This window comes from Strongylocentrotus purpuratus, unplaced genomic scaffold (assembly GCF_000002235.5).
Source record: "Strongylocentrotus purpuratus isolate Spur 01 unplaced genomic scaffold, Spur_5.0 spur5_scaffold_6, whole genome shotgun sequence".
NCBI lineage: Eukaryota > Metazoa > Echinodermata > Echinoidea > Camarodonta > Strongylocentrotidae > Strongylocentrotus > Strongylocentrotus purpuratus.
The window spans coordinates 8,490,769-8,516,456 of NW_022145612.1; the positions used below are offsets into that span (position 1 = coordinate 8,490,769).

The 25,688-nt window shown below is 36.4% G+C and overlaps 2 protein-coding genes across 6 annotated transcripts in view; both read left to right on the forward strand.

The window, feature by feature from the left end:
• LOC578352 (aminopeptidase N) overlaps nt 1–12,791 on the forward strand; it is a 44,221-nt gene extending 31,430 nt beyond the window's left edge. For 3 of the 4 annotated variants that reach the window (XM_011667650.2, XM_031000363.1, XM_003724764.3), the window contains 9 exons: nt 269–360; nt 1,363–1,499; nt 1,977–2,180; nt 2,676–2,758; nt 3,146–3,286; nt 3,739–3,906; nt 4,397–4,537; nt 5,259–5,340; nt 7,296–9,658. In XM_011667650.2, the coding sequence (XP_011665952.2) occupies nt 269–360; nt 1,363–1,499; nt 1,977–2,180; nt 2,676–2,758; nt 3,146–3,286; nt 3,739–3,906; nt 4,397–4,537; nt 5,259–5,340; nt 7,296–7,454 (1,207 nt within the window). In that variant the 3' untranslated portion in view covers nt 7,455–9,658. Of the gene's footprint in view, nt 1–268; nt 361–1,362; nt 1,500–1,976; nt 2,181–2,675; nt 2,759–3,145; nt 3,287–3,738; nt 3,907–4,396; nt 4,538–5,258; nt 5,341–7,295; nt 9,659–11,157; nt 11,240–12,622 lie in introns of those variants that run through there. The other variant, XM_031000364.1, reaches the window with a different exon arrangement.
• Nucleotides 12,792–16,126: 3,335 nt separating this feature from the next.
• Nucleotides 16,127–25,152, forward strand: LOC578214 (nuclear transcription factor Y subunit gamma). Of its 2 annotated transcripts, none has more exons than XM_011667652.2 (8): nt 16,127–16,555; nt 17,825–18,138; nt 18,980–19,528; nt 20,478–20,611; nt 21,199–21,319; nt 21,835–22,037; nt 22,304–22,557; nt 23,239–25,152. In XM_011667652.2, exons 2-8 carry the CDS (start codon nt 17,878–17,880, stop codon nt 23,877–23,879), a joined length of 2,163 nt encoding a protein of 720 aa, XP_011665954.1. In that variant the 5' UTR covers nt 16,127–16,555; nt 17,825–17,877; the 3' UTR covers nt 23,880–25,152. The 2 variants fall into 2 exon arrangements, with proteins under 2 accessions (XP_011665954.1, XP_011665953.1); XM_011667651.2 differs by having other exon boundaries at nt 16,128–16,555; nt 21,832–22,037.
• Nucleotides 25,153–25,688: the final 536 nt, after the last annotated feature.

The following is a 25,688-nucleotide window of genomic DNA, read 5'->3' on the forward strand; positions in this document are numbered from 1 at the left end:
TTGGTGGAAATACCATTATGGTTGTACGTATATCAGGCCATTGCTGGTGATTAATATCATCCAATATCAAGGTAGATACCCGAATGGTGTCAAATTCTTGTAGCTTTGAAACTAACTTGAACGAATGTGATTTGGAGAAACAGACCTCAATAATTCCGTTGTTACGACAGAGCAAGGAGCTTAGACTCCTTGGACGGAATAAGTTTCCATCTAAAGTGATAATATTGCGTTTTAGTTATAATATTTGTTATACTTTCCTTTATTTCAGATACTTGTGGTATGTATACCTCACCTACACACAAGCGACAAACCCTGATTTCACCACTCCTCATTCTATGTGGATCGAGAAAGAACCATGGGGTAAAAAATCTTCTCAACTTTGATAAAAACTAATCTTGATTTATGGTAATGTAATATCATTTCCAGAGAAATTGGTTTAACATTTCTTTATCTTTTATCTTTTGAAGAAGATTCTAGAGCAAAAAGTAATGTAAATGAGAGTAAAGAAATTGTGTTGGAAGTCATGTTCAATGAATAGAATAGCACAACTCTTTTTAAATTTTAACATAGAGCACCATCCGTGTTGTTTATTACTCACTTGGCCTTACGCGTTTAGGAAGTAATCATGGTACATGTAGTAGATATAATCGATGCTTTTCGAGCAAATTACTGCTATTAATATGTTTTTTTTAAACGAGAATAAGAAGAACAAAAGCACTCATATAAACGAAGTGATAGAGGACTGTAAATTCGTGTTACCTGGGACCCGTTTCACAAAGCCTTTTTTTCAATGTCAAATGACAAAAATCAGTGACAAATCTGTTGATAACCAATCAGAAGCAAGGATTTCAGTAGCTTATAACAACAACTGTCATTTGTCACTGACGACAAGTTTCGTGAAACGCCCCCAGACCTCTGCTTTGGAATACAATCCTATTTTATTTAAATCAATCACCCACGGTATTTAATCTTGAAGTCCCTATACGGCCGCGCAGGCGCGTACGCAGGATTTTTTTCAAGGGGGGGGGGGTTAACATTTATAAATCGGGCCGAAAATTTCGCAACGACTCAGCCAGCCGCTGAATAAGCGGGGGGGGGGGGGGGTGGTTTACACACAGAAAAATACCAAAAGGGGGGTTTAACCCCCCCCCCCCTGTGTACGCGCCTGCGGCCGCGTCTTCGAAGCATTTTGAGTGAGCTATGATTACTATATAATTATGCACTTAACATCTTCTGTGTTTCCTGCTAGTTTTCATTTCTTAAGAAAACAATAAAAGTAGTATTAATACGCTTTAAATATCAACGATTATATCATCGTTATTTACTGAAAGAATCTCTCGTCAATTGTTTTACTTTCTGCAGCGCTCGTCAACCTCTCTTCCAGCATGGGAGCGGATGATTGGTACTTGGCTAACATCCAGCAATTCGGTTTCTTCCGAGTGAATTATGATGATGAAAACTGGGCCCGTCTTAGCCAACAGTTGGTACAGCAACATGAGGTAAGCCAAGATGCGCTAATTGTTTTCGTGATCCCCGTCGCGAACGAGGCGTCATTATGATTGCCTTATTGCTTTAGCTAATCATGTTTTAATCAACTCTATCATGAAGGCCTTAATTGAGCCCACTTTCGGTAAGTCAACGCTCTCTTTGCACTGTAAATTCACCTGTCATACGACGTCACTCCCAAAGAATGCATCAGTTATTGACGCAATGGTCTTACGTCACCAGATTGACGCTTGGTGTGCTACGGGCCTTACACAAAATCCTTTGTAGACGCTACCCTGTGGATAGGTCATTCAGCCATCCATCCATCCATTCTGTGTTACCAAAAATTGATACAAAAAATCACCCCAAAATACATTGAATTGTTGCATATGCATTCGGTACATGGAGCAAACAAATCTTGCAAATACCGAAAGCTAGCCAGTAGTGAAGAAAATATTCAACCATTTAATTGCTTTTCTATTTTGATGCAGGTGTTCCCGAACGAGAACCGTGCCCAGCTCATCAATGATGCCTTCAGTTTGGCTAGAGTGGGGCGTGTGGACTACCCCATTGCTCTTAATCTTACCCTCTACATGGACAAAGAAAATGATTATATTCCATGGGAAGCAGCTCTCGGGGTTATCTCCTACATCACAGATATGTTCAGCAGGTACTCCGGTTATGGACCACTAGAGGTAATCAAGATGAAAAAGAATCCTCAATATTTGTTTTCCTTTAAAATATAACCCTTTTAGGGAACTTTATTTCACATATCTACAACGTTCACAATAATATATATATTCATATAAAATTAATTTTGTAAGAATATATATATTATTGTGAACGTTGTAGATATGTGAAAAAAGTGCTTTTTGTTTGTTTTAGAATTTAAATGTGACATCAATTCATATTTCAAATCGTTTAAAAGAGTTCCAATATTCATTTTGCTTTTTGTTTTCAAACGTTTAATAAGTTCTTAAAGTAACATGTTACAAGTAACAAGTAACATGTTACAAGTAACAAGTAACACAGTTTATCAAAATGTTAACCAAGTCATTATCTAACTTGCCTATGTTATATCCAACTACTTAAAGTATTCTCATCTAATAAAAAAAAGTTATATTAAACGTGTTACAATAATTTCCAAAACACAATCAGTAATAATCTTCTATCGTTCCTTCTTTTGCTAGAGATACATGCGAAAACAAATTGATACATTGTACAACAATCTAGGATGGATGGATGACCCAGTAAATGACGCACATCTTACGCAGTAAGTATCCAATAACATAAGATAAACGATTATAATGCGAATTGGCTCAGACAAAATAGCTAGCGTCTCCCTGTAAAACCAAAGATTGAGGGTTCGAATGAAGAGTGCATTAGGTGCTATCGTGTCCCATCCCTGTCTCATAGACGCAGGCTAGGATACAGTGAAAAACATTCCGTCCCTTGGATAGGACGTCCAATGAAGGCCCGTGTAGAGGAGCGTTATAAAGTCATAAAGTCGAGGGGCGTGAATTATGTAGGATTCTTAACAAGCTGGGAATGTGGATCATGCGTTCGTGAAAAGTATGCCTATTTAAATCGTCCTTGCTAGCTAACCATAAATTTGTATCATCTAATATTGTTGTGATTCGATGTTTATTTCATGAAATAGATATAACCGAATCAACGCCATAGGAACGTCATGTCGGTATCGCAACCAGGATTGTCTAGACCAGGCCTCTGATCTCTACCACGAGTACATGGAAATGGATGTTAATAACACTGCAAACCTCCCTGATTATGATATCAATCCGTAAGTAGAAATTCATTATTTCATAATGTGTTTTTTATCATAGAGGATGGCATTGAAACGAGTTTATGCACTTATTCTTTCGCATGAAATTTGATATCTCTAATGAAATTGTGCTTTTCGTCAGTCTTGTCATGGTCTTAGATATGTGTTATAGATAATACAACAATTCCTACAAAGATAGCTTTATTGTCATGCAAACAGTTTAATTTCGTCCCTAGATGTTTTATGCATGTCGTTACGTAAGCGAAAGGAAATTAATCTTTTCGGGGATCGAACAATTTCATGTCATGTATAAAATATCTGAAATACAATACCCACGTCAACACACATTTAACGCAGTTCTTGCTCTAAAAAGACGACCCATAGCCCTCTTGCGGCAAATGTTAAGCAATCCATCTTCTTTAAAGAGTCTTTCACAATGTTAAGAAACAAGTATATCCTCTCCTCTTTAGCATCACTCCTAACCTGAAGACGACGGTCTACTGCTACGGAATACAAGAGGGTGGACAGGAAGAATGGGACTTTGGCTGGAAGAAGTTCGGCGATACCAACGATGCAGCTGAACAAACTAAGTGGCTTTATGCTCTGTCATGTTCACAATCACCGTGGATTCTAAGCAGGTAAAAGAGTAATGAGGAGGAGGAGGAGGAGGAGGAGGAGGAGGAGGAGGAGAAGAAGAAGAACAAGAAGAACAAGAAGAAGAAGAAGAAGAAGAAGGAGGAGGTTAAAGATAAAGTTGAGTTCTGGTCATGCGATTGCATTGTGAAAGAAAAGGTGTGGAATGGGTCAGAAAAAGTTGATCATGTAGCATGTAATTATTGGTGTGTACTGCAAGGTTCTGGAGTCATCAAAATCATAATAAATTTGGCCCAGTCTTGGTAAAGTAACAAGTACTGTGCACAGAAAGATTCGCCACTCTTCAGCCTGGTTTAGTAATCGAGTACCTGGTAGAAAGTTATTCTGCGAACGGTTTCATCGCCTGTTTGCAACTGAGCTATATCAAGGGTAATAATAGTACTTTGTAGGCACATTGAGCATCACCTGGGATGGATATGTGCGCTATAAAATATATTATTGTAGCTAATATCAATCTTTTTATCTCTCCATCAGATATTTGGATTATTCTCTTGATCAAACATATCTCCGAAAGCAAGATTCATCCTACGTCATCAGATACGTGTCACAGAACTATATAGGCCGTTCACTCGCATGGGACTTCCTTCGAAACGAATGGGACACAGTTTATGACTAGTAAGATAATTCCCTCATCTAACATTTTCAATTTCGTCTTTCTTTGTTTCTAGTAAATAGGGATTATTTTTGGTATAAAATTAGCAAAATTGAATTAATAATGAAGCTCGTAATCTTTAAATACTCTGAATTTCTACTTCTGTGGATAAACTATTAAACTATACTTTCGTTCCTGTTGTTTGTAAAGACCAATTTAGGAAAGGATAGATACAATTTATATTGGACAAACGGACAACGAGCGTTTTTCAATTTTGTATGCATAGTTTAGATATTGTCTTTTATATTTTGCATTATTTCTCCGTAGGGCAAATCAGATATTATCATTCAAGATATTTGAAAAACCGATGTTCATATTTACAAATCAATTTTAGAAATTGTAGGTAGACTAGTTTTTTTCACGGCTCATTGCTAAAAATGGAAAAAAATTATTAAGCACATCTTAATCTACATGGAATCAAATAATTTTTCTAAATTATTCCTTTTAAAAAGAAAATGAGTCCATAAACCTACTAGTCTTTCTAATTGCTCGTCATTTAACAACTCAATACTTTGTGTCAAAATGCCTTTTTCTGTTAGCCTCCGTCGATTCAACGAGTCAAAACACAAACTGCTTTCAATACTTCTTCTCGTATCCAAACATTCCATTTGAATTGTTTATGTTGTTCACTACTTTACGTTTCAATTTGTTATAATTCAATTTTCAATGCAAACTTACGCACAGTTACGGCGGAAGTTCGTTTTCGTTCAGTAACATACTGTCTACCGTGACAGCAGACTTCAACACCGAGCTTGAGTTACAAGAGGTATGTAGACAACTTTAAAATTATATGTGAATGCTTGTATATAGATTGCCTGTGATTTGTTTCGTCCTAAATGCATCATACTGGTCATGGACTTTTGCTGTATTGCGTGTGTTTCATATATATTTCTCTCGATTTTGAGTTGAATAGCATGTAGTTTAGTGTTTAGTCATATCATCTTACTGCATCAAAATGTTATGTTTTTTTTTCTTCTTCTGTCGCGCTGCACTTTGTGTGTTTCATATATTTCTCTCGAAATTAATTCGAGTATGAGCATTGTTGTTGTGTGTCTTTATGTTACCTGCTGCATCAAAATTGTCATTCATTGCCTGGGTGTATTTCATTTATTTCTCTCGAAATTAAATCAAATAGCATTGTAGTTTAGTGTCTAGTCATATCGTTCTCTTCCATTGTCAGGTTTGCATTTTGCTGCTTCATTTACAGTGAAAGGGCTTACTGAATTCCTTTTTTATTTAAGAATTAAAATTCAGCATCTTGAAAAAAAAAGCATTTTTCAATGTTAGACTTTTTCGAGCAATGTCACACTGTTGAGGTATTTACATAAGATTTCCTGGATATTCGAAATATATTCAAAGCTACATCGCACTTCTATAAAGGCACTCGCTATTCACCACTTCTATACTCTACACGTACCACATCATCATGCCTGAACCATTGTGTGTTTCACCAGTATATCTTGTCTACTCTTATTATTCATTCGTGTGGTACCTCTTTCAGTGGTGTATAGCATAATCGTTCATAACTGTGTTGGATAATTGTAAAGGCTAAACAACGTACTCAATGGAAATGTTTCCCCGAGGCATATCTATATAACAAACAAACAAAATCTGACCAGCAACATAAAAGAGTAAAGACAGAAATAATGATAACATGAATCGTCTATGTTGACACAGCAAACGCCATCAGAGCTCCCGTTACTATGACAACACCATTATCAATATAGTTTTTAATCCTGTACTTTTCATTATACTCTCAATCAGCTAATGGCATATTATGGATGTGTTAGTATTTTTGGAGAAAAAAGTGACCATCGAAAAAACAACACCTGTTACTTCGCACCTGTCACTTCACATCCCGATACAATCTCAAAATATCAAACAATATAAAATACGCTATATTCAACATCTCATCCAATGGCATGTTATGACCAGAAATTGATATTTTTAAGGGGGCGAGGAGATTAGGCAGTCCACTCATTGCAGTATTTGGTATTTATTAAATATCAAATTGTGTAATGACATTATATTGATTGATTGTTTACTAGTGGGTATTTGAGGAGGGGGGGGGGGGTGTCAGATCTACATTCTGCTAATGTATGTCCATATGTATTTTGTATAGTTGACATGTACTTACTTTCATGCTACATTGGTATATTAAACAAATCGAATGTAAAGGCTCTGTTTTTGTTTGTTTTAAATGTATACTTTTGCAAATCACTTTCATACCATGTAAGAAGAGGTCAGTTTAACAATGATACTGAAGCAATACTATGAAAGCCTGGATAATCATTGAGATGTTAATGTAAAAACATATTGGGCAACAAGAGTACTTAATTTTATTTGAGGAGAATAAATAAAATTATAATTTGCGAAAATTCAGATAAGTTGCACAGGTTTTTAAAAATGGAATAACCCCAGGGTACGGTACTTAGTAATATCAAACTTTAAACTGACAGAAATGTTCTATTGGGCCCGGAGCTATTGGGTATCAGCTAGGTTCATTGATTTTGAAAGGTATTACGTAGTCGGTCGTTGGGGTTACACTCCTCTCCTCCGAGAGTTTTTAGATCACAATATTCACAATATTTACACTAAAGATTGAAAAATAGAATGTTACAGTCTGAGGAGGTATGTTGGAGAGAAAATGAATAAATGCGGGGATAAGTGGACACATTTTGGATTAACCATATTCTGATCCTATCTCGAATTCTCTTATAGCTCAAGGATTTCGGCGCAGACGGCAAGAACTTCGGATCTGCGCAGAGGACGTACGAACAGGCAATCGAGAAGACAGAAGCGAACATCGTCTGGATGAGCACCAATGCCATGGCAGTAGCAGAATGGTTCGAGGGAGCGGCGCCCATGATCGGGGCATAAGGAAGGACCACACCCAGATACCCCTCTCCAACCAGGGCGTAAACCTTCAGCGTCACCACGACAACCACTTCTACTACCATCATCATCACCGCCACCACCATCACCATCACCATCTCTTCTCTCCCACTCTGTTCTAGAGGAACGCGATTGTAAAAACTTTCAAGAATCAGATAGTTCCAATAGCTTTGTGGCATCACCTATTGAAATGTTCGAACATTGCATGGCACATTACGCATTCTGAACATGCCTGTTATCATGTCTCTATATGTAATACAGTAGGATATTGAAATTGCCCTTAACCTTAAGTTGATTTCTTGAAATTCTTTGCGATCGTATTTAGGATTGAAGCTGATTTGCGTGATGCTGATCTATACACTACATCACAAACCGTCATCATACTCCTGTCAGGCGTCATTGTTCGATCATTATCTATGCCAAAGTGGAAGAGAATGTTGTCCAATATTTACACTGTCTCGGTTTATGAATTAAACTTTGTTCAAGACCTTTTTCGTTACCCTTACAACGTCTTCTGGTTTGTAGTTTCCCAGATGTATTCAATTGTAACACCGAAGATCTTTTCGAAAAAGTTCATTGCTGGTCATTTTAACGTTTACCCGTTACTTTCTGGCATATTCGAATATTTTTAACATGAAAAATTAGTCTTATACATAATGATGAAATTATTATTATTATTATTATGATATGAAATTCAAATGAAATAGCCCCCTTAATGGGCGCTATGGAAAATTCTGTACAAAAATGGATATATTAGGAAAGTTGTATTTTCAGATGTATCATAATAATAATAAATACAATAATTGTAGAGATGATATTCATAATCATATGCTGTACATGCAACTGTTTCTTCAAAAAAAATATTAAAAAAATAAAAAATGATCGCAAACGCTGACGAAAAATGACCTAAGGCAATTTTAGTAGCTTTCACCTTTTGAAATGTTCGAACATCATTATGACGTCATCCGAACATGATATATATGGGATATTCAAGGGGAGGTGCGCTTGAGTTGATTTTTCGAAAGTCTTTGTGATCGTGCTTAACGGTAAGTTTCTTTAAGTTGACACAGCTTATCGGTTCACCAAGTATTTGGATGTAAATATTAAGTGTTTACCAGGCATATTATAACCGCACAATGTACGTTCTCATTTACCAACATGTATATATATATTAGAGGAATTTCCTATCCATGTCCACGCTGGGCGTGTTTTAGTTAGATTTTATCACTAGTTTTATGCATTTTAAAACCAACAAGTGAACCCAGTGTGTTTTGTGACAGGTATACAGTATACTGTATTTACAAATTAATCATCACGAAAGACGATATGAGATCGTACGCATCAGGTATATAGTTTGTTCGTGAACGAATCAAATCTTACCTCGGATTTTGTTGGTGTCGACCCTATACCTATCCGTATTTCATTCGGACTGTTACACTTTCTATTGGGATATTGTCTGTGATGTTTTGTAAGCTACAGTCTTTTCCTCTTTTCCTCTCCTTTTTTTGATTTCCTGAAAATCACATTCTTGTAACGTTTAATCTAGTTTAGCTTCTCATGCAACCTAAATAATCCGCTGTATATTTTGAAATATTTGTTTCGATTCCAGCTATACTAATGTAAACATTTGTTTTAGTTCATTTGAAAACGAATGCCGCCATTTTATTTGTACTTGATGCAGTCTATGTGATGTAATGCAAAAATGAAACGAAGTACAATGCACTTTCACATTATACCACACATCGCTGTAAAAACATGCATTTTGATGTCAAATATGCAAATAATGTCAGTAAGCGCCAATGTACTTTTAGAGATGTAATTCTACTCAGATTTTTATTTAGAAATAGGAGGATAGTTTCAAATGCAATATACACGTCTAGTACTTGTATCTACAATCATGATATATATACTCCTGGAAGATTTGAATGTATTTGATTGTCATTTAATTCATATTGAACTACCTTGTGTATTTTTCAAATCAATTTATCTAACTATTTGGAAGAAAGTATATATCACCATTGATTTTGTAGTAAAATGTGCATATTTGAATATGTATGAAGACATGCCAATTAGTATGATTACGAGGTATCGAGTAATATATTTATAATACAACGAATTGTGACTGTGTTATGAACTACAATTTGATTTTTATTGAATAAAATATACTAAGTTGGATAATCAGAGAAAAACCACTTAAAATCGAGTTAGTTATTTGTGTGTAATCTTATGATATTATCAACATAAAAAATTGCTCTAATATCGAGATGGAATCATTGTACGTTGTGCATGAAGAAGAAAACAATATTTGAACCAGGATTGGTTTGAAGCTGCAACACTTTTAAAATCAATGTTTATATTACACATGACATGATATTGTATATCTTAATGACTAACAGTTTTATGTAATCTTTTTATGGACTATCTTTTAATAGTCTGTTTCATGCAGTGCCCAACTGAATATTAAAAAAAAAAAAACATACCATGAAATACCTAATCCCCCCCCCCCTCCACACACACACACACAAGACATCAGTGTACTGACCGTTTCACCAAGAGCATACCCATTTCTCCAAAATTTGGGAAGGGGGGATGTGATACTAAATGCCCACCACCCCCGAATTTAGGGGCATAATTGGAAGATCCGATAAAAGGAAAAGTGTCCACTAAATGTGTAATTTTCTTAATTATTCTCGCTGTTAAAATTGTATGGATCCAGTTGCGTACGCAGGGGGGGGGGGGGGTCGAACCCCCCTCAATTTTTGTTTATATGTGTGTTTTTGAGGTTTTGGATTTTTTTTGTGTGCTAAAGGGTGACCAAAAAAGTGACCTCCCCCCTCCCTAACTGAACGAAATATCGGCGGCCAAATTTCCAAATTTACAGGACAAAAAAAAAAAGTGGTCTTACCTCTTACCCCCCCCCCCCCCACTTATTCACCGGCTGGCTGAGTCGTTGCGAAATTTTTGGGACAAAAAATTGCTCTTACCACCCCCCCCCCCCTCCCCCCGCCCCCGCTTATTCAGCGGCTGGCTGAGTTGTTGCGAAATTTTCGGCGCGATTTTCAAATTTTAACCCCCCCCCCCCCCCTCGAAAAAAATCCTGCGTACGCCACTGTTTGGATCCATCACTGATAATAACTGCTTACATCATGTTCAAAAGGGGGAGTGAGAAATATTGTCATATGATATATATAAAATAATATTTAAAACATTTGAAATAAAAATCCAGAGTTAGTTCTTTTCTTCACTATGACTATTTTATTTCTGCATACTATCTGAAGAAATAAAGTTGAAAACGGTTGTGAAGAAGAGAACTCTCAAGGATCGTCATTTTAATTGTTTTTATTATTATATGTATATTGCCGTGACGGTTGTCAACATTAAATTATTTGTTCGATATATATAAAACTGTTATTATTACTCTTTTGCTTGTTTGATATCTTTAACATATCGGTCCGATACCTCCATCAAAATAATCCAGATGAAGAAACATAGAGGTTAAATAAGGATAAGAATCATACGATTTAAGATAATTATTTATGATTTATTAATTATGATCTTATGAAACCATAAATCAAATCAAAATCAAATCAAATAATATACGATCATAAGATTTGCCCAAGGCATCCGGGCTGATGTCGAGCATTACTGAATGGTTATTTACAAATTATACTTTGTTTCTTTCTTTCAGCTATGGAACCAGTGCCTTCAAACTGCGTTCGATAATCAAGGCAGTAACGCAGTACATGAATACTCCTGCAGAACTTCAGAAGGTAATGAAATCAAATCACGATCGCAAAGACCTTCGGTAAATAATCATAACAGAGGCAAATTCAGTATAGTCTTGTCCATAACCGATTGAAATGTGCGAATCGCACAATAACATGGTTTCTGAAGGAAATACAATCAGGTATTGAAGTTGATTTAAAATTGCTGATCATCATTAATTTGTTGAAAGTTTTTTACGATTGTATTTTGAATAAGACAAGCGCAAAGACTTTTAAAAAATTGACCTGAAGCAGTTTATTTATTTATTTTATTTATTTATTCTCCACTCATGGGATGGATAGCCCTTGTCAGTTATAAGCTGTTTTTCAAAGGGGTCCAGGCCAAGATAAAAACATACAATAGCCTTGTGCGTCACCTACTAATCCGAACATGATTTATGCAGGCAATACAATAGGGTATTAAAACTTTCCTTGAGCTGATTTGTCGAAAGCAGTTGCGATCGTCTTTTTAATATGTAATTTGATCAAATACGATTTAATAGTATGTCACGTGCTATGGAAATAATGTACTCTGTTGGTAATAATGGTGGAATATTTTTTTTACCCCGATTTATGGAAAGATTTTAACAATGATTTATTCCTACTAGATCTAGATAATAGTATACATTCTCAGATTTTATTGAATAATAATTTGTGAGTGTTTATTTTGCGTGACTGCTAAAGCATGTGTATGCTACTATGCTAATCTACGTCCTTAAGTTATAACTGACAGTAATTAGGAATAATGCCTCATAAAAGGGCACTAATAAAGCATATCGACACGGTTTTGATCCTGTGGGCTCACAGTAACGGGGTCATTGCTTAGCCACTGAATCATGACTGTACGCAGCGGGGGCTAGGGTATGTCGCCGCCCCCACAAATACACAAAAAACAAAGAAAATGCAATAGATTTTCAATAATTCATTGCATTTTCCCCCGGTCCCCAACGTAAACAAATCCTCTGTAGGGCAATGCATTATGGGTCAAGGCATGCCCACATAGAGGATTTTTTTTATCTTAGAGGTCGGGGCAAAATGCAATGAATTATTGAAAATTTATTGCATTTTCTTTTTTTTTTTTTTGTACTTGTGGGGGCGGCGACGTAGGGTAAGAAACACCGGCACTACTTATTTGGATGCGAAATTATCAATACCGTTGATAATATTATCATTATCATCATAAAATTGATACCCATGCACGAAAGCTAACAGTCGAAATGCGTCTTTCAGTTCAATGGAAATTGGCCACAATTACAGTATTACCCACTTTATCCATAAACCCAGCATTTTGGTATCTTATGGTGATTGAATCTAATACTTATAGTTATACCTCATAAGTTATACATCATTATACATACATGCATAATATTTATATATTTTTCATCGTAGCTCCGAGAATTTAAGGAGGGACGGGACTTTGGAAGCGCTGCCAGGACGATAGTACAAGCAGAAGACTTGATTCAAGCCAATATCTGGTGGATGGCACACAATGCTGAGATCGTGGAGCAGTGGTTGCGAGACCAAGCAGGGGAATAAACAGGACTCTCTTATGCCCTATGTGGTGGTGAGGGGGGGGGGGGTGGTCCCTCTTTTGTATTTTAAAGATAAAGTTTAATGAGAGGTTCCAACCCTAAAACAAATTAGTTTGAAAAAAAGACAGTTTTAGGTTTTTAAAGCTTTTGATCATTATTATCGATCAAACGGAAATTAACAGCTCCGTGACGTAATATTATTGTTACTTCCTCTACATTTTGCTCGGTATTGAAATTTCTAATTAAATTTTAATTTCGATTGTTGATGGAGGAATAGATTTTTTATAACTTGTCAAGTTTAAAAACATACATTTCTTACCCCTTCCACGGATTTTCTACACTGTTTCACTGCTCTGCTTGTCTAAAATGTTACGCTCTTGGTTGAGCCGGCTATTATGCCAGGGGAGACATAATTATGATTGAAGGGAATAAGAGCATGCTTTTTACCAGAACATGGCAGTCTTTGAATAATTGCACATAGAAGCAATTTTCAAGCTGTTTGATAAAATGTTTGGGAAATATAAATTGCTATCTTTTACTTGGTTATCTTAATTACCCAAATTATTTGGATAGATATTTTGCCATATAGGTCGAATAGTTCATTTATTAAAAATTGTCTCTGATCGTGCTCGTGACAGCGATTTCAGACCTACTTTAGATAAAGAAAGTTAGAAATGTTATATTTTTTGTGCATGTGTGCATTTCGCAAATGTGCGTTGATATCATGTAAATATGTATTAAAAGGTCAATTGTTTAGAGAAGGTCCACATCATCAACATTATACAGTTTTGTTTTACTCCAGCAATCAAATTTTCTTGCCCGAATATTAGTCATTTGAAAAAAAAAAATTGGGGAGGGGGGGGGGGGGGCGGTCTGCAGCCCGGGCCCTAGATCCCTACTTCGTAGATCTATGTATATTATATTGATATTGATGTTGTGCCATCCACTTGCCGTTATATAAATTATACACTGTTTGTTCTAAAGTTAAATTTCTTGAAACGTGATTCGTGATTCAATAGCCCTCGCTCAAAGAATAACCAATATTATACGGGCTTTAAATAAAAATGTATTTTCGAATCGTTAAGAATTCTAGACTCATTGTAATAACATTCATTGATGTAATTTGTTTAAACAAACACGTTCGTTTTTCGACTATTTTCATAATCGTGATTTCAACATAGAAATGCTCTTTCATTATGCTAATCTTGATTCTGTGATGTTTTAGTGAATAAAAACAAAACTAACTTTACATTATCGGGTTTCAGCCATATTTGTACATCCGGACCAGACTGAGCATTTTATGTATGGTATATCCCACTAACGTCAAACAATTATGTATTTACAGTTTGTCCAATTCTGATCACTTAAAAAGAAACTAGACAAAGACTTCACAATCATTGGGTAAAAGAGAAAGAAACTGCTCGATATCGGTTTCCGCAACAACTTGAACGAGGACATTTTGCAAAATGTTATCAGCTTCTGCTGCTGTAAAATTTACTGGTAAATTTTAAATTCATAATTTTAACATTTTACCTTCAGTATACACTGTATGAACTAATAAAGACCTTTATTTAAAAGTGGAAATTTCTATTACGTTGAATATTGTTGATGCTCACGGTGAAAGGTATCTTTGAATCTATGTGATTACAAATCATTATGACGGGAGGAAATAGATTTGTACTTGTATACACCAATGATAATTATGACACACCATATACACCATATAAACCATACACCATATACACCATCTCGACATGGATTGTCGAGATGTGGTTATGAAAATGTATTTTAAAAAACAGGGAATTAAATTGTACACAGTTGTTTTGCAAACGGCATTGTGAAATGAAAAAGGCTTTATGGTCCATTTCAAGCGTTAAATTGTCAGAGATTTTTTAAAAGTTGAATGAAGAATAATGAAGAAATTTCAATAAAACTCTAGCAAATAATGATATGATAACTAAATGATACGATGCTGTATCACTCTATTTTGGTTTTCTATCAACCATTCATCAAATTTATGAATGTTGAATTTTATATAGGTTTGTTACGGAATGACATGGAAGGATTTTGTTTGTGCTCCTTCTGTAACAAAGCTATTTCAAAATATGTCTATGAATTTGTCGAACGATTGATAGGAAAACAAAGTGTTGTGAAAGTAACTCATTCATTCATTTATTCATTCAGTTTTTTTTATTTTTGTTAAAACATCTGTAATATAATTTTTTTCAAAATTGAAAAAAATCAGGAAATGTAATTCAGTAACGCTTTTAATCGACCATGACTCAGTCGTTATTGGTGGAATGCAAACAAAAAAGTTAGCCTATAATAATTATACAGAATAGAGGGCAAATGGGCTCAGACTTTTAAACCCTTATAAAAAGAAAAATTGAAAGTTACCAGACCTAGAAAGAGATGACACATCTGGTATCGATTACACTGTTTATAATGACATAATTTAAAAAAAATCTCTAGCAAGGGGGAATAGGGGGGGGGGGGGTATGGTGGTCCAGGCTAATGAAAATTATACCCTATATATAATTTTTTTCAATCCGTTACAAACTTATGGTGTGCCAACATTATAGGTAGGTCGAATGAAAGAAAACAAATATCTCAACTGAATATGAGAGTGTTGGGCGGGGGCAGTAAGATAGGGGGCAACTGGTACATGGTTATGCTAATGTCTGCAATAGTTAATTTCTGTGAATATATGTATTGTTGAGTTTGGACTACTCTTGTTTTGAAGATTACAAACTAATCCTAACTTGATAAATGCATGAACGATAGAACATAAAGAAGGATATTATTGGGGAGGTTTGTGACATCGAGTGAGTAAATACGGACAGATATTTAGATAGATAAAGGGGAGAGAGAAAGAGAGAATGTAAAGAAGAGAGAGAGAGAGAGGAGCCGAGAGAAATTAGAAACAAAATAGAGAGGAAGATAGGCACAGAGAGAATGAGTCATGAATGTCAAGTTGAATTTAATTTTGTTGATTTCGAAGGTTTTTGTATGTATACATCATTCAATATTTGGTATGATTTACCCATTCGATATCTATAAACAACCTGTGCATGGTTAAAATTAGATTAAAAACATAGAAATGTAATTCCATACATAAAAACATGTAGGCCTACGAACCACAAAGGAGAACTCATTTGTATTTACTTCATTACCCCCTTCTCCTCCCTCTCCTCTTGGGGACCGTATTGCACCTGCTGCGCTGACCTGGGTCAGTGTGTGCACCCTGTTCGTACCCCCTAGCACCCCAGGACACGGGGGCGGCAAATTGTATCACATGTCCGTTTTTAACCAATCCCGACCCCTGATTCCTCGGTGACGTACGAAGCTGCACCACCCTAGCGCGTCCGCTCACGACCCCCACGCACTCAATACATGCGAAATACAAGGGTGGGGAAAAGCCAGTCCTATTAGACTTTTTAACAGATTTCGTTGATAAAAAGCGTATCACTTCGTCAGAGAATCCTGGAATCGACGTGAGAGACATTCTGAAGGTGATTTGATAAGTTGTAGAACTGTTCGAGAGAGTTAACCTGTGTTTTTTCGAGGTGGTTTCTGTCGGCTTGTGTGGGTGACACTTCGTGTGCCGAATATCTACAACACACAGTCACACACTGTACGCCATACGTGAATAAACACATACAGCAACCACTCGGCGTGTAGTAAACTTCGTAGAATGGAAGCAGTTCGGCCGTGATTACGGTGAAAAGTGATACGGGAGAGCGCTCTCTGCCAGCACATTATTGTTTTACAAGCATTAAACTATTAATAGGTAAGTAAATATGAAATAACATGACGTTATTCGGTGTGTTTGTTTTTTACAGAAATGATGGTAGGCTAGCTGTGGGTGCGGGGTGGACGTGGAGGGTCGGGTCAGTGGTAGGGGTCACATGCGTGCCTTGGTTTGGCGATTGGGGGCGGGGCCGGGCGGGCGGAGCCTGCTGTACATAGATGCACGCATCCGACCTCTAACGTGTAAGGTTGGGTTTTTTGGACGAGGTGGAAAGTTTCTAGGATTTGTTTTTCTCCCGACAAACACTTAAACACATGTTGATATAACAAATGTATAACAAATGTAAATGTATAATGATTAATGTATATAAATAGTTTCTTGAGAAAAATAAATCAACATCTCACAAGAAAAAAAATCAAGGACAAGGGAAATAGAGAGAGGGTCCCACAAATCTGGTTTGAGTGATTGAGCCTACTACTAAGCTTTGAACATTAGAGATAATTTACAAACCAAATTGATTAAAACCTGTGAGTTAACATGTCCCATATCGATAATGATATATGTTTAAAATTTTGTGATTTTGTTTTGTTTTGTTGGGGGGGGGGGGGGAGGGGTGTAGGGTATTTAATTTTAAAACTAACAGAATAACGGGATTGCATTAAATGTTATGATATTACAGGTACATGTATTTCAATATTGTGCTAAATACTGTAAACTCTTTCCTTGATGTGGATCAAGATTCAAGGACTGTCATATTGTTTGGAGTATATACTGTGTGTATATACATGTATATAAGAATATATATATATTGTATGCATGCTAAAAGTTGACTGTGGGACTCCAGTGTATACAGTGTATGCCATTAGTCATCAAAAGCCTGTAGAGAGCTTATACAAATTTGGTATATGATTAATCAATGATATCATTTATAAAAGTTGCGTTGCCTACTTGAAATTACTAACACAATTTAGTACACCATATGGAAAGGAAATTTAAATATTAAGTGCCATGCAGGCTTTATTATGGAAGCGGTGTGCCGAAGATTTGGTATTAAATGTCATGCTATTGAGCAAAGCTAACACATATGAATAAATGTGAAATATGTACTACATGTAATGTATATTAATTAATATTTAGATCCACTGTATTTCCAATTTGGTTCAATTATTTATAGTTTCTACAGTACATGTAGTACTGTAGTTGAAATAATAATAATAATAATAATAGGAGGAGAAGAAGTACTATTTATTTTAAAGTTATGATCAATTGAAGTGCATACTATGTTATTTGTATCTCTTTATGTAACAGGGCTTAGCTGAGGCTAGCTCTAAGAAGTCCAGAGACTTATCTCACCAAACAGCATGGCTGAAAGTAGACGCCTTTCCATGCCCCAGACCCTGAGTGAGCTTCAGCTCTACCGAGTCCTAGACCGGGCCAACCTGCTCCCTTACTACACTAACTTCATCCTCCAAGGAGGAGACGACGTCCAGCAGCTCTGCGAGGCAGGAGAGGACGAGTTCTTGGAGATCATGTCGTTGGTTGGCATGGGCAGCAAACCCCTCCACGTGAGACGTCTGCAGAAGGCACTACAGGAGTGGGTGGCTAGTCCTGCAGCTTTTCAGGTTTGAATTGACAAATTATATCTATATAATTTAGAAATAAGTCATACATGTATATATGTCTTATCATTTTATGACATTCAAAGCGTACAGTACTGTTGATAAACATCTCTATTCCCCTTTTATCTCAAGTGGTTGTCTTTTTGTTCATGGATAGTTCTTTCTATTAATTCTGGATTTATTTATTGATAATAATGATTCATGAAGGCACACTGTCCTACTTGTAGCTACTTGCTCCCTCTATATAGAAAACTTCCCAAATCGGTGCCTGTTGGTCCCCCATGATCCTCTTTTTCTTATGTTAAATGAGAGCCGAGTTAATGGGATAGCCACCTGTCACAGTGACCTTGCTGGCTAACTGGGTGGTCTAATCCCTTCTGGCTGAAGTAATAATAATAATAATAATGATAATAATAATAATAATAATAATAGCCTAAAAGTCCACGCCAAATTTTATTAAACCAAAACGGAAATTCTTTTTGCCCAATTGATCGTGAGCCCGGCAGCCACTGAGCAGCGTCAGATCGACGTTGCTCTATCCCTTATTGTTCAACGCCAAACAAGGTAGCAACAACTCCCATCTTTTAACGTCTTTTGGTATGACGAGGCCGGGGTTCAAAACCCACCTCCCGGTTGTAAGACGGACGCTCTACTGACTGAGCCAACACTCCGGTAAAGCCTCCCTTTGGATAAAGTTAAATATTTGACTTGGGCTGAATCAGAATATGAATAGGATTTATGAATGTAGGTTAAAGTGCAGAAGTCATGATAATATACCTGTAACAAATATGCATCAATATTAACGTTCCATTGCCATCAAACTGAACTATCCTATATATTTCAGGAGCCACTAGCATCTCAACAAGCCCTCCCCGGTCAGATGTCCGGTATAGACATTCCACTAGCGGTCAACCTCCAGCCCCATGGGAGCCTGCCCTCTGGTCACCACACCCCAGGAAGATGGCAGCATGGAAACGCATCAACATCCTCTTCCTCACCTGGACATCCTTCCACCACAAGTGCCACACCCAGTCGCATGTCGCCGGGAACCTCCCACCAGATCTCCACCACCACCCCTCCCAGCTTCCGCCCCATTGGGAACCTGTCCTCTCCTTCCCCCGCCGTCTTCAACTCTGCCCCCATCTCTCGGACGGACAACCCGGCCCTGAGCAGGGAGATTGTCGAGAACATCCGGGCGTCGGCAGAGAACGTTGTACACTCCGAGGGTCTGTCCTCACTACCGCTCAACAAGAAGATCACGAGGGAAGTGGAGTACATCCTTGGTATGTCTCCGGATCACCCTAACAGGATGGAAGAGATACACAAGTGGTCCAGCATCTATGGCAGATTTGACTCCAAGCGCAAGCTGGAGAAACCTCTAACACTACATGAAGTGAGTATTTGTTCTGAGAAGTAGGAGTTTTAGGGTATATGTATAACATGGTGTAAGGTCATATTTTTTGTGGAAAATAGTACCTTGTAGAAAATGTAGACCTGGGGGTGTTACATAAAGATCCTTAGTCGAACTTAAATCTAAGTTGCAAGTTGGACTTAAATATTATGGAGAGACATTTGTAGCCTTAAAATGAAATATGTTCAAAAGCAAAAATTCAAGTATTTTAGACTTTTCATAAATTCCACATCGAGAACATGAAATCTCCTTGATAATAAAAAATATGAATGATTTGAATTAACATTTTATGCCTTTTAAAATAACTTGTACAAAATATTTTCAAAGATGCTAACCACTTTCCATAATTTTTAAGTCCAACTTAGAGATAAGTTCAACTTAGGATCTTTGTGAAACACCCCCCTGGTCCAATCTTATCAACAGTTGCGATTAATCACAACTTATTTGCGATCGATTTCAATCGCAACTATGTACATATAATATAGAAGACTGTAAACTTGCGATTGATTGGAGAACTTTTGATTGATTCGGATCAATCGCAACTCTTTATAGACAGGACCTAGAGCAACGAAACAATTAAGGGAGGCATTTGCCCCCTACACCCAGAGCCATCTATAAACAGAGTTTGACCAGCCCGGTTCGAGTTGGACACAATATGGCGACAATATGGGCAAGCACAAAACAAAAGAATATAGGCCATCTTGTTACCCAGTGAAACCAAGTATCAATATAATATATTGATTTTCAAAATTAACAGCTGTTTCAGTCATTGTAAAGGTGTTTTGTTCTAGTGTTTAAGTTTCTGGACTGTGAACCACAAGCCAGCACAATATATATACATATATGGAATATACCAATGTGAAATATATGAAGATGAAAACAGTGAACTGACCCTGATGATAAAGACTGTAATTGCTTATATTTCAAACAGGTGACAGTAAACGAAGCAGCAGCTCAGCTGTGTAATGTAGACCCCCATCTGATCTTACAGAGAGAGAAGCTCTTTCCTCTAGCCAGACAGGTGGTCAGAGATAGTGGTTACCAGTACAGACATGGACAATCAAGGTAAAACTCATACAAAAAATAATTGTATCCCTGTTAAACCCCCACACTTTTTCTGTTTTGAGTCTGTATGGCATTTACTTGAATACTTTTTAATAGTGTTTATTTCCTTCCTGGGGTGCCATTAAAAAAAAAAAAAATATATATATATATATATATATATATAAAAAAAATAATAAAAAAAATAATAATAATAATAATAAAAAAATTAAAAAAATAACGTTTATGTAAGTGAGAAGAATAGTTAATTTTCATGATGTGATTGCATGTAAACACTTTCTAAACCATATCCATATGCTGTCAGCCCTGTGTGATATATGATATCTAGTCTGTTTGTGACATGACCTCGGCACTGGAAGAGTTAAAATAAAATTCTAGGAATAGTGCATGGCATCTCTGGTTCTCTATGAAGCAAGTTTGATGTGAAAATTTAGACGATCCAGGCACTTTGACATACTATAGCCTACAGATAAATGCATATTAATTTCTCTAAATCCAAATTATAATAAAAACTTGACGTTTTTACACTCATTTCAGAGTCAAATATTAGTGCTAATTTTTCTAAAAATTCCATAAATCTTCTTTGTTAGGTCTTCAAAAGGCAAAAGGAAGGGCGAGTCCAAAAGCAAGCGAGCAAAGATCAACCATGATGCTGATTTGAACCCTAATCCCAGAACAGTCCATGCAGAGATCATGAAAATCAGGAGAGAGGTAAGAATGAACCTTAAGGCTACCTACCTCAAGCTACATTTTTTAGAATCCCCATCGGCCATTGATCTTCACACAAAAAACCTGCTATGGTACTACAGTGAAATAGTATTTTGTAGAGTAAGCATATTCTGAATTGTAATATTGTGGTAAATATATCCTTTTATCACATTATTTTACAGGATTATTGGGACCAATAGAAATAAATACAAATTGACTAAAACAAGAAACAGGCATTAACACAGAAGTCAGATACACATACAGGTATACAGATTAGGGACAATACTTTTCTAGGTAGCCTAAGCTTGAAAAAAAAAGTTAGCTCCCAAATACGAATTGTCCTTTAAAAGTTTCTCCAATTTCTTCATTTCCTTAAATGAAGCTATTATTCATGAATACTTCTATGAACCTCTTTCACTTTGGCAAAACAATTTGTTGGCTTCTTTTGGAATTATTTTTCATTTTTAAGAAAAACTTAGCAGGGTAAGATAACTAAATTTATCTTTTTTTGGAAGGAGAGGTTGAACGAGATCACAACACTGTTGAGCACCATCAAGACCCAGCAGTACGACCTCAAGGCCAAGATTTCCATCGGCAAATCAGAGGACAACCTACAGAAGGTTTACGATCTCCAGCTACAGTTGGAGAAACTCACCACTCAGCAGCTATCCTACATGACGGAACAGACGGACCTGATCAAGAAACAGAAGAGATCAGACAGGTAGCTTATCAAGTTTAACATACCTTGTCGTGTTGCTAGAAGAAGGGGCCTCAGTGAGCGTGTGCCATTGAGCCGGTATCTGGTCACTTGCTTCTATGGTTCTGATTGCTCTCTACATGTTATGCCAGCTTTTTATCAAGACAAGCCTATAAATACGTAGCCGTGATTTCTCAGTCTATGGTCTATGAAAAATGAGCGTTATGTCAAAATCAAATTGGATTGAATGGGTTAAGATGTAGCTGTGCTGTTCTTACATTCTTGATCAGGTATTATGTTGCTAAGGCGAAAGCCGAAGGAATGGATGAGGACGATGAGGAAGAGGACATTTTGCCTGAAGGATCAAATAACATCTTGCAAGACGACCAGCAGCAACAACAGCCACCACAACATCAGCAACAACAGCATCAACAGCAGCAGCAACAACAACCACAACAGCAACAACAGTCCCAGCAACAGCAGCAACAACAACAACAGATGCCTCCTCAACACATGACATCACAGCAAGGACAACCACATCCTGGTAAGTCTCAAAAAAGTTGTTTATTTCTCGCTTCTTGAGTGATAGTTTTGTTCTTTTCGTAGATAAGAGTATTGTATAAATGAATCATGAAGAAGAGCATTCACAAGCCAAAACCAAAAATACTTGTTTCAATTTGGCCAAGAGAGAGAAAAGGAGAAATTTCGTTGAACAAATTGCATAATATTTTTATCTGAGAACATTTTTTCTAGTATCCCTAGTTTATGAAAATGAAGAGAGGATAAACTAGGAACTATTGTTATATATTTGTAGTTTTAATGCTAGTTAATGAAAATGAAGAGTGGAGAAACTAGGAACTATTGTTATATATTTGTAGTTTTAATGCTAGTTAATGAATATGAGGAGTGGAGAAACTAGGAACTATTGCTATATATTTGTAGTTTTAATGCATCCAGTCACAAATAATATTAATGCCCATTCTCACAGTGTAATGTGCTTGGTATAGTTTGCCAATATGAAGAACATGATATTTATCATTAATTATTTTACAAACTACTTCGATTTCAAATTGATATTTTCAATACTGTGTAGTTAGTTATAACATAATTCTTCCATACAACTTTTTTTGTGTACTAATACAAGTAGTGTAGCATCTAAAGCATTTGTTGAGCTTGGTAATTTACAGCAAAAACAGGTCTTTGTCTCTGACCCCATGTTCGACAGGTCTCAAGTCCGAATGCTCCTCACCACATGTTGATCAAGGAGAACAACACAGCACCAACAACTCCCACAACCAGCAACAACAGCACCAACAACAGCACTACAACTCTACATCAAGATCTGACAGTCCTAATACACAAACAGGTAGTCATGGCAGCAGTCACATGCACAGGCAGATGGGCAGTGGTCAGTCAGTCAACCAGCAGGGTAGGAGGGTCAAGAATCAGCAAGGTAGTCACTCTAGCGCTCACTCTGGTAGTCAGTCCAGAGGGTCTGGTCAGCAACATCAGCAACAACAAGGGAGTGGTGAGCAAGACTACAACCCCGCCACCATTCCAAGCAACACTATATCCAGCGATCAGTACAACCACATCTCCACTACTCAGCAACATCATCTAGCGCCTGACGACATCCCCCACGCCGGTATGCCAAAGAGGGCAGCATACAAGGCTCAGCGTCAGATGATGCAGCACCTGTTGATGGACGAGGGGATCCGATTAGCGCAGACGTTCGGAGGCTACCATCAACCACCAATGAACCTTGTTCCTAACATGCCTCAGAGCAGTCACTTCCATCATGGGGTTCTAGAGCAACGTCAAGCAGTAAACTCACCCTCACAGCCCATGAGAGTCATGCAACATTAGTTTCTAGTTTATTACCTTCTTGTGCTGAACTTGCCATAGTATTCAAGCTTGCCACTGTGCCCCTGCAGCAAATTGGACTGAACGTTGTCATACAGAGATAAAACTGTAAACATTCAATGCCAGTGTTTTCTATGTGCCAAAGTAAAATGCTGTGGGTGACAATCTTGTGATATGAAAGTGTTGCTGTTTATTTCATGAACATAAATATGGTAACAACTGTGGGTGTCTGTTGTTGAGTGTTGTTCTTAAAAGCTCCTACATGATCACAGTAAATTGTGTTTAACCATAGAGTAAGTTTTTTTTTAAATTAGGTTCTACTGTTATCACATAAGAAAACAAGTTTCAGCATTATCAATTTTTTTAATAAATAATAAAGAATGATAGATGTAAGAACATTGACATGTGGAAAGAATTACAAACTGCTGCAGTTGATATAAACCAACTGCATATTGTCTGTTCTGAGCCAAAAGGGTGCTTACTATGTACAGTATTATGATACATGATGTCACACTCCTATGGCTCCAAACACACCCTATAGTTGAGTGATGATCAGTCGATGAATGATTGTTGATAAAGCATTCATATATGACCTCATGTTCTTACTGAAATATGGTTTATGCATTGCTATACTTCTTCCCCATGTGGTATAGAGCTAATCATCGCTTATGACAATTCCATTGTATTCTTTTCTGAATTTATATTCAAATGAAATTTATGAAGTAAATTTGTTTTATACTACTGTTACATACTTATTTGTATTTATGATTCATGAAAGAATACTGAAAGGCAGTGAAAGCAATTTTTTGAGAGACAAAATTATGTTGGTTGTATTTTATCAATGTTATAAGCTTTATATCATTCCAAAGATATAATTATAAAGGATTTTGCCACCTTTCTGTCAAAAAAATTTGAGGTTTAAAAAGCAAAATACTTTTGTTTTTCTTGGTGTTTTTTTAAAAGTAGAGTTACTGAAAAGGTCAGTTAGTCTAAATCAACCTCTGAAAATTTTGTGTGTGGTTGTTTTTTATGACATTAGAATAGACAATCCTGTGTTTGATGTTTATATAAATAATTCTCTATGAAAGTTTAATGTGTTTGTGCCTTTGAAATTGCAGAAAATATTTATTTATATATAATAGCAAACATGGCTATGACCTTGTAGCTCTTTGCAAGTTTTTGAATGTACCTTGCGTTTATGTAAGAAAACGATTCATTTCAGAAAAAAAGCCTTGTGACATATACATGTATAAATCAAAAAGAAAGCTACAACACAGCGATTCACCTTTTTTTAAAGGATTTCATGCTTCAATTATTATTGTGTTATTAAAGTGTTGGGAGCCAAACAAACTTGAATGCAAATATTCACTTCAATTGTATAATGAAGTGAAAGAGGATGTCATTTAACAATGACTTCTGATTTTCTGAATATATGTGTTTGAAGACGAATATTGATGAAAGAATACAAAACTTATGTTTTCTGCATACAACACAAAACCACAAGTTTTGTATTCTTTCATCAATATTCCTCTTTAAACACATATATTCAGAAAATCAGAAGTCATTGTTAAATGACATCCTCTTTCACTTCATTTCACAATTAAAGTGATTTGTTGCCATCCAATTTGTCAGCGAATTTGGGGCTCCTAATACTTTTGATTAATGTTCAGAATGTGCAGTCGTTATTTTTGTTGAAGTGAGTGATTATAAAGTGAACTAGCAAAATTAATTCAGTTTTGTTGCTTCCCTTTTGCCACTATATGTTATTAAAACAGTATTGCTTCATTTTACAACTCTTACTCAATGATGTAT

Bases quoted from the DNA above. Each gene is read 5' to 3' on its own strand.
- LOC578214 (XM_011667651.2), top strand. From the start codon at position 17,878: ATGGCTGAAAGTAGACGCCTTTCCATGCCCCAGACCCTGAGTGAGCTT. The intron at 22,038-22,303 runs GTAGCTTATCAA...ATTCTTGATCAG, and splicing joins AAACAGAAGAGATCAGACAG to GTATTATGTTGCTAAGGCGA. The intron at 22,558-23,238 runs GTAAGTCTCAAA...CATGTTCGACAG, and splicing joins GCAAGGACAACCACATCCTG to GTCTCAAGTCCGAATGCTCC.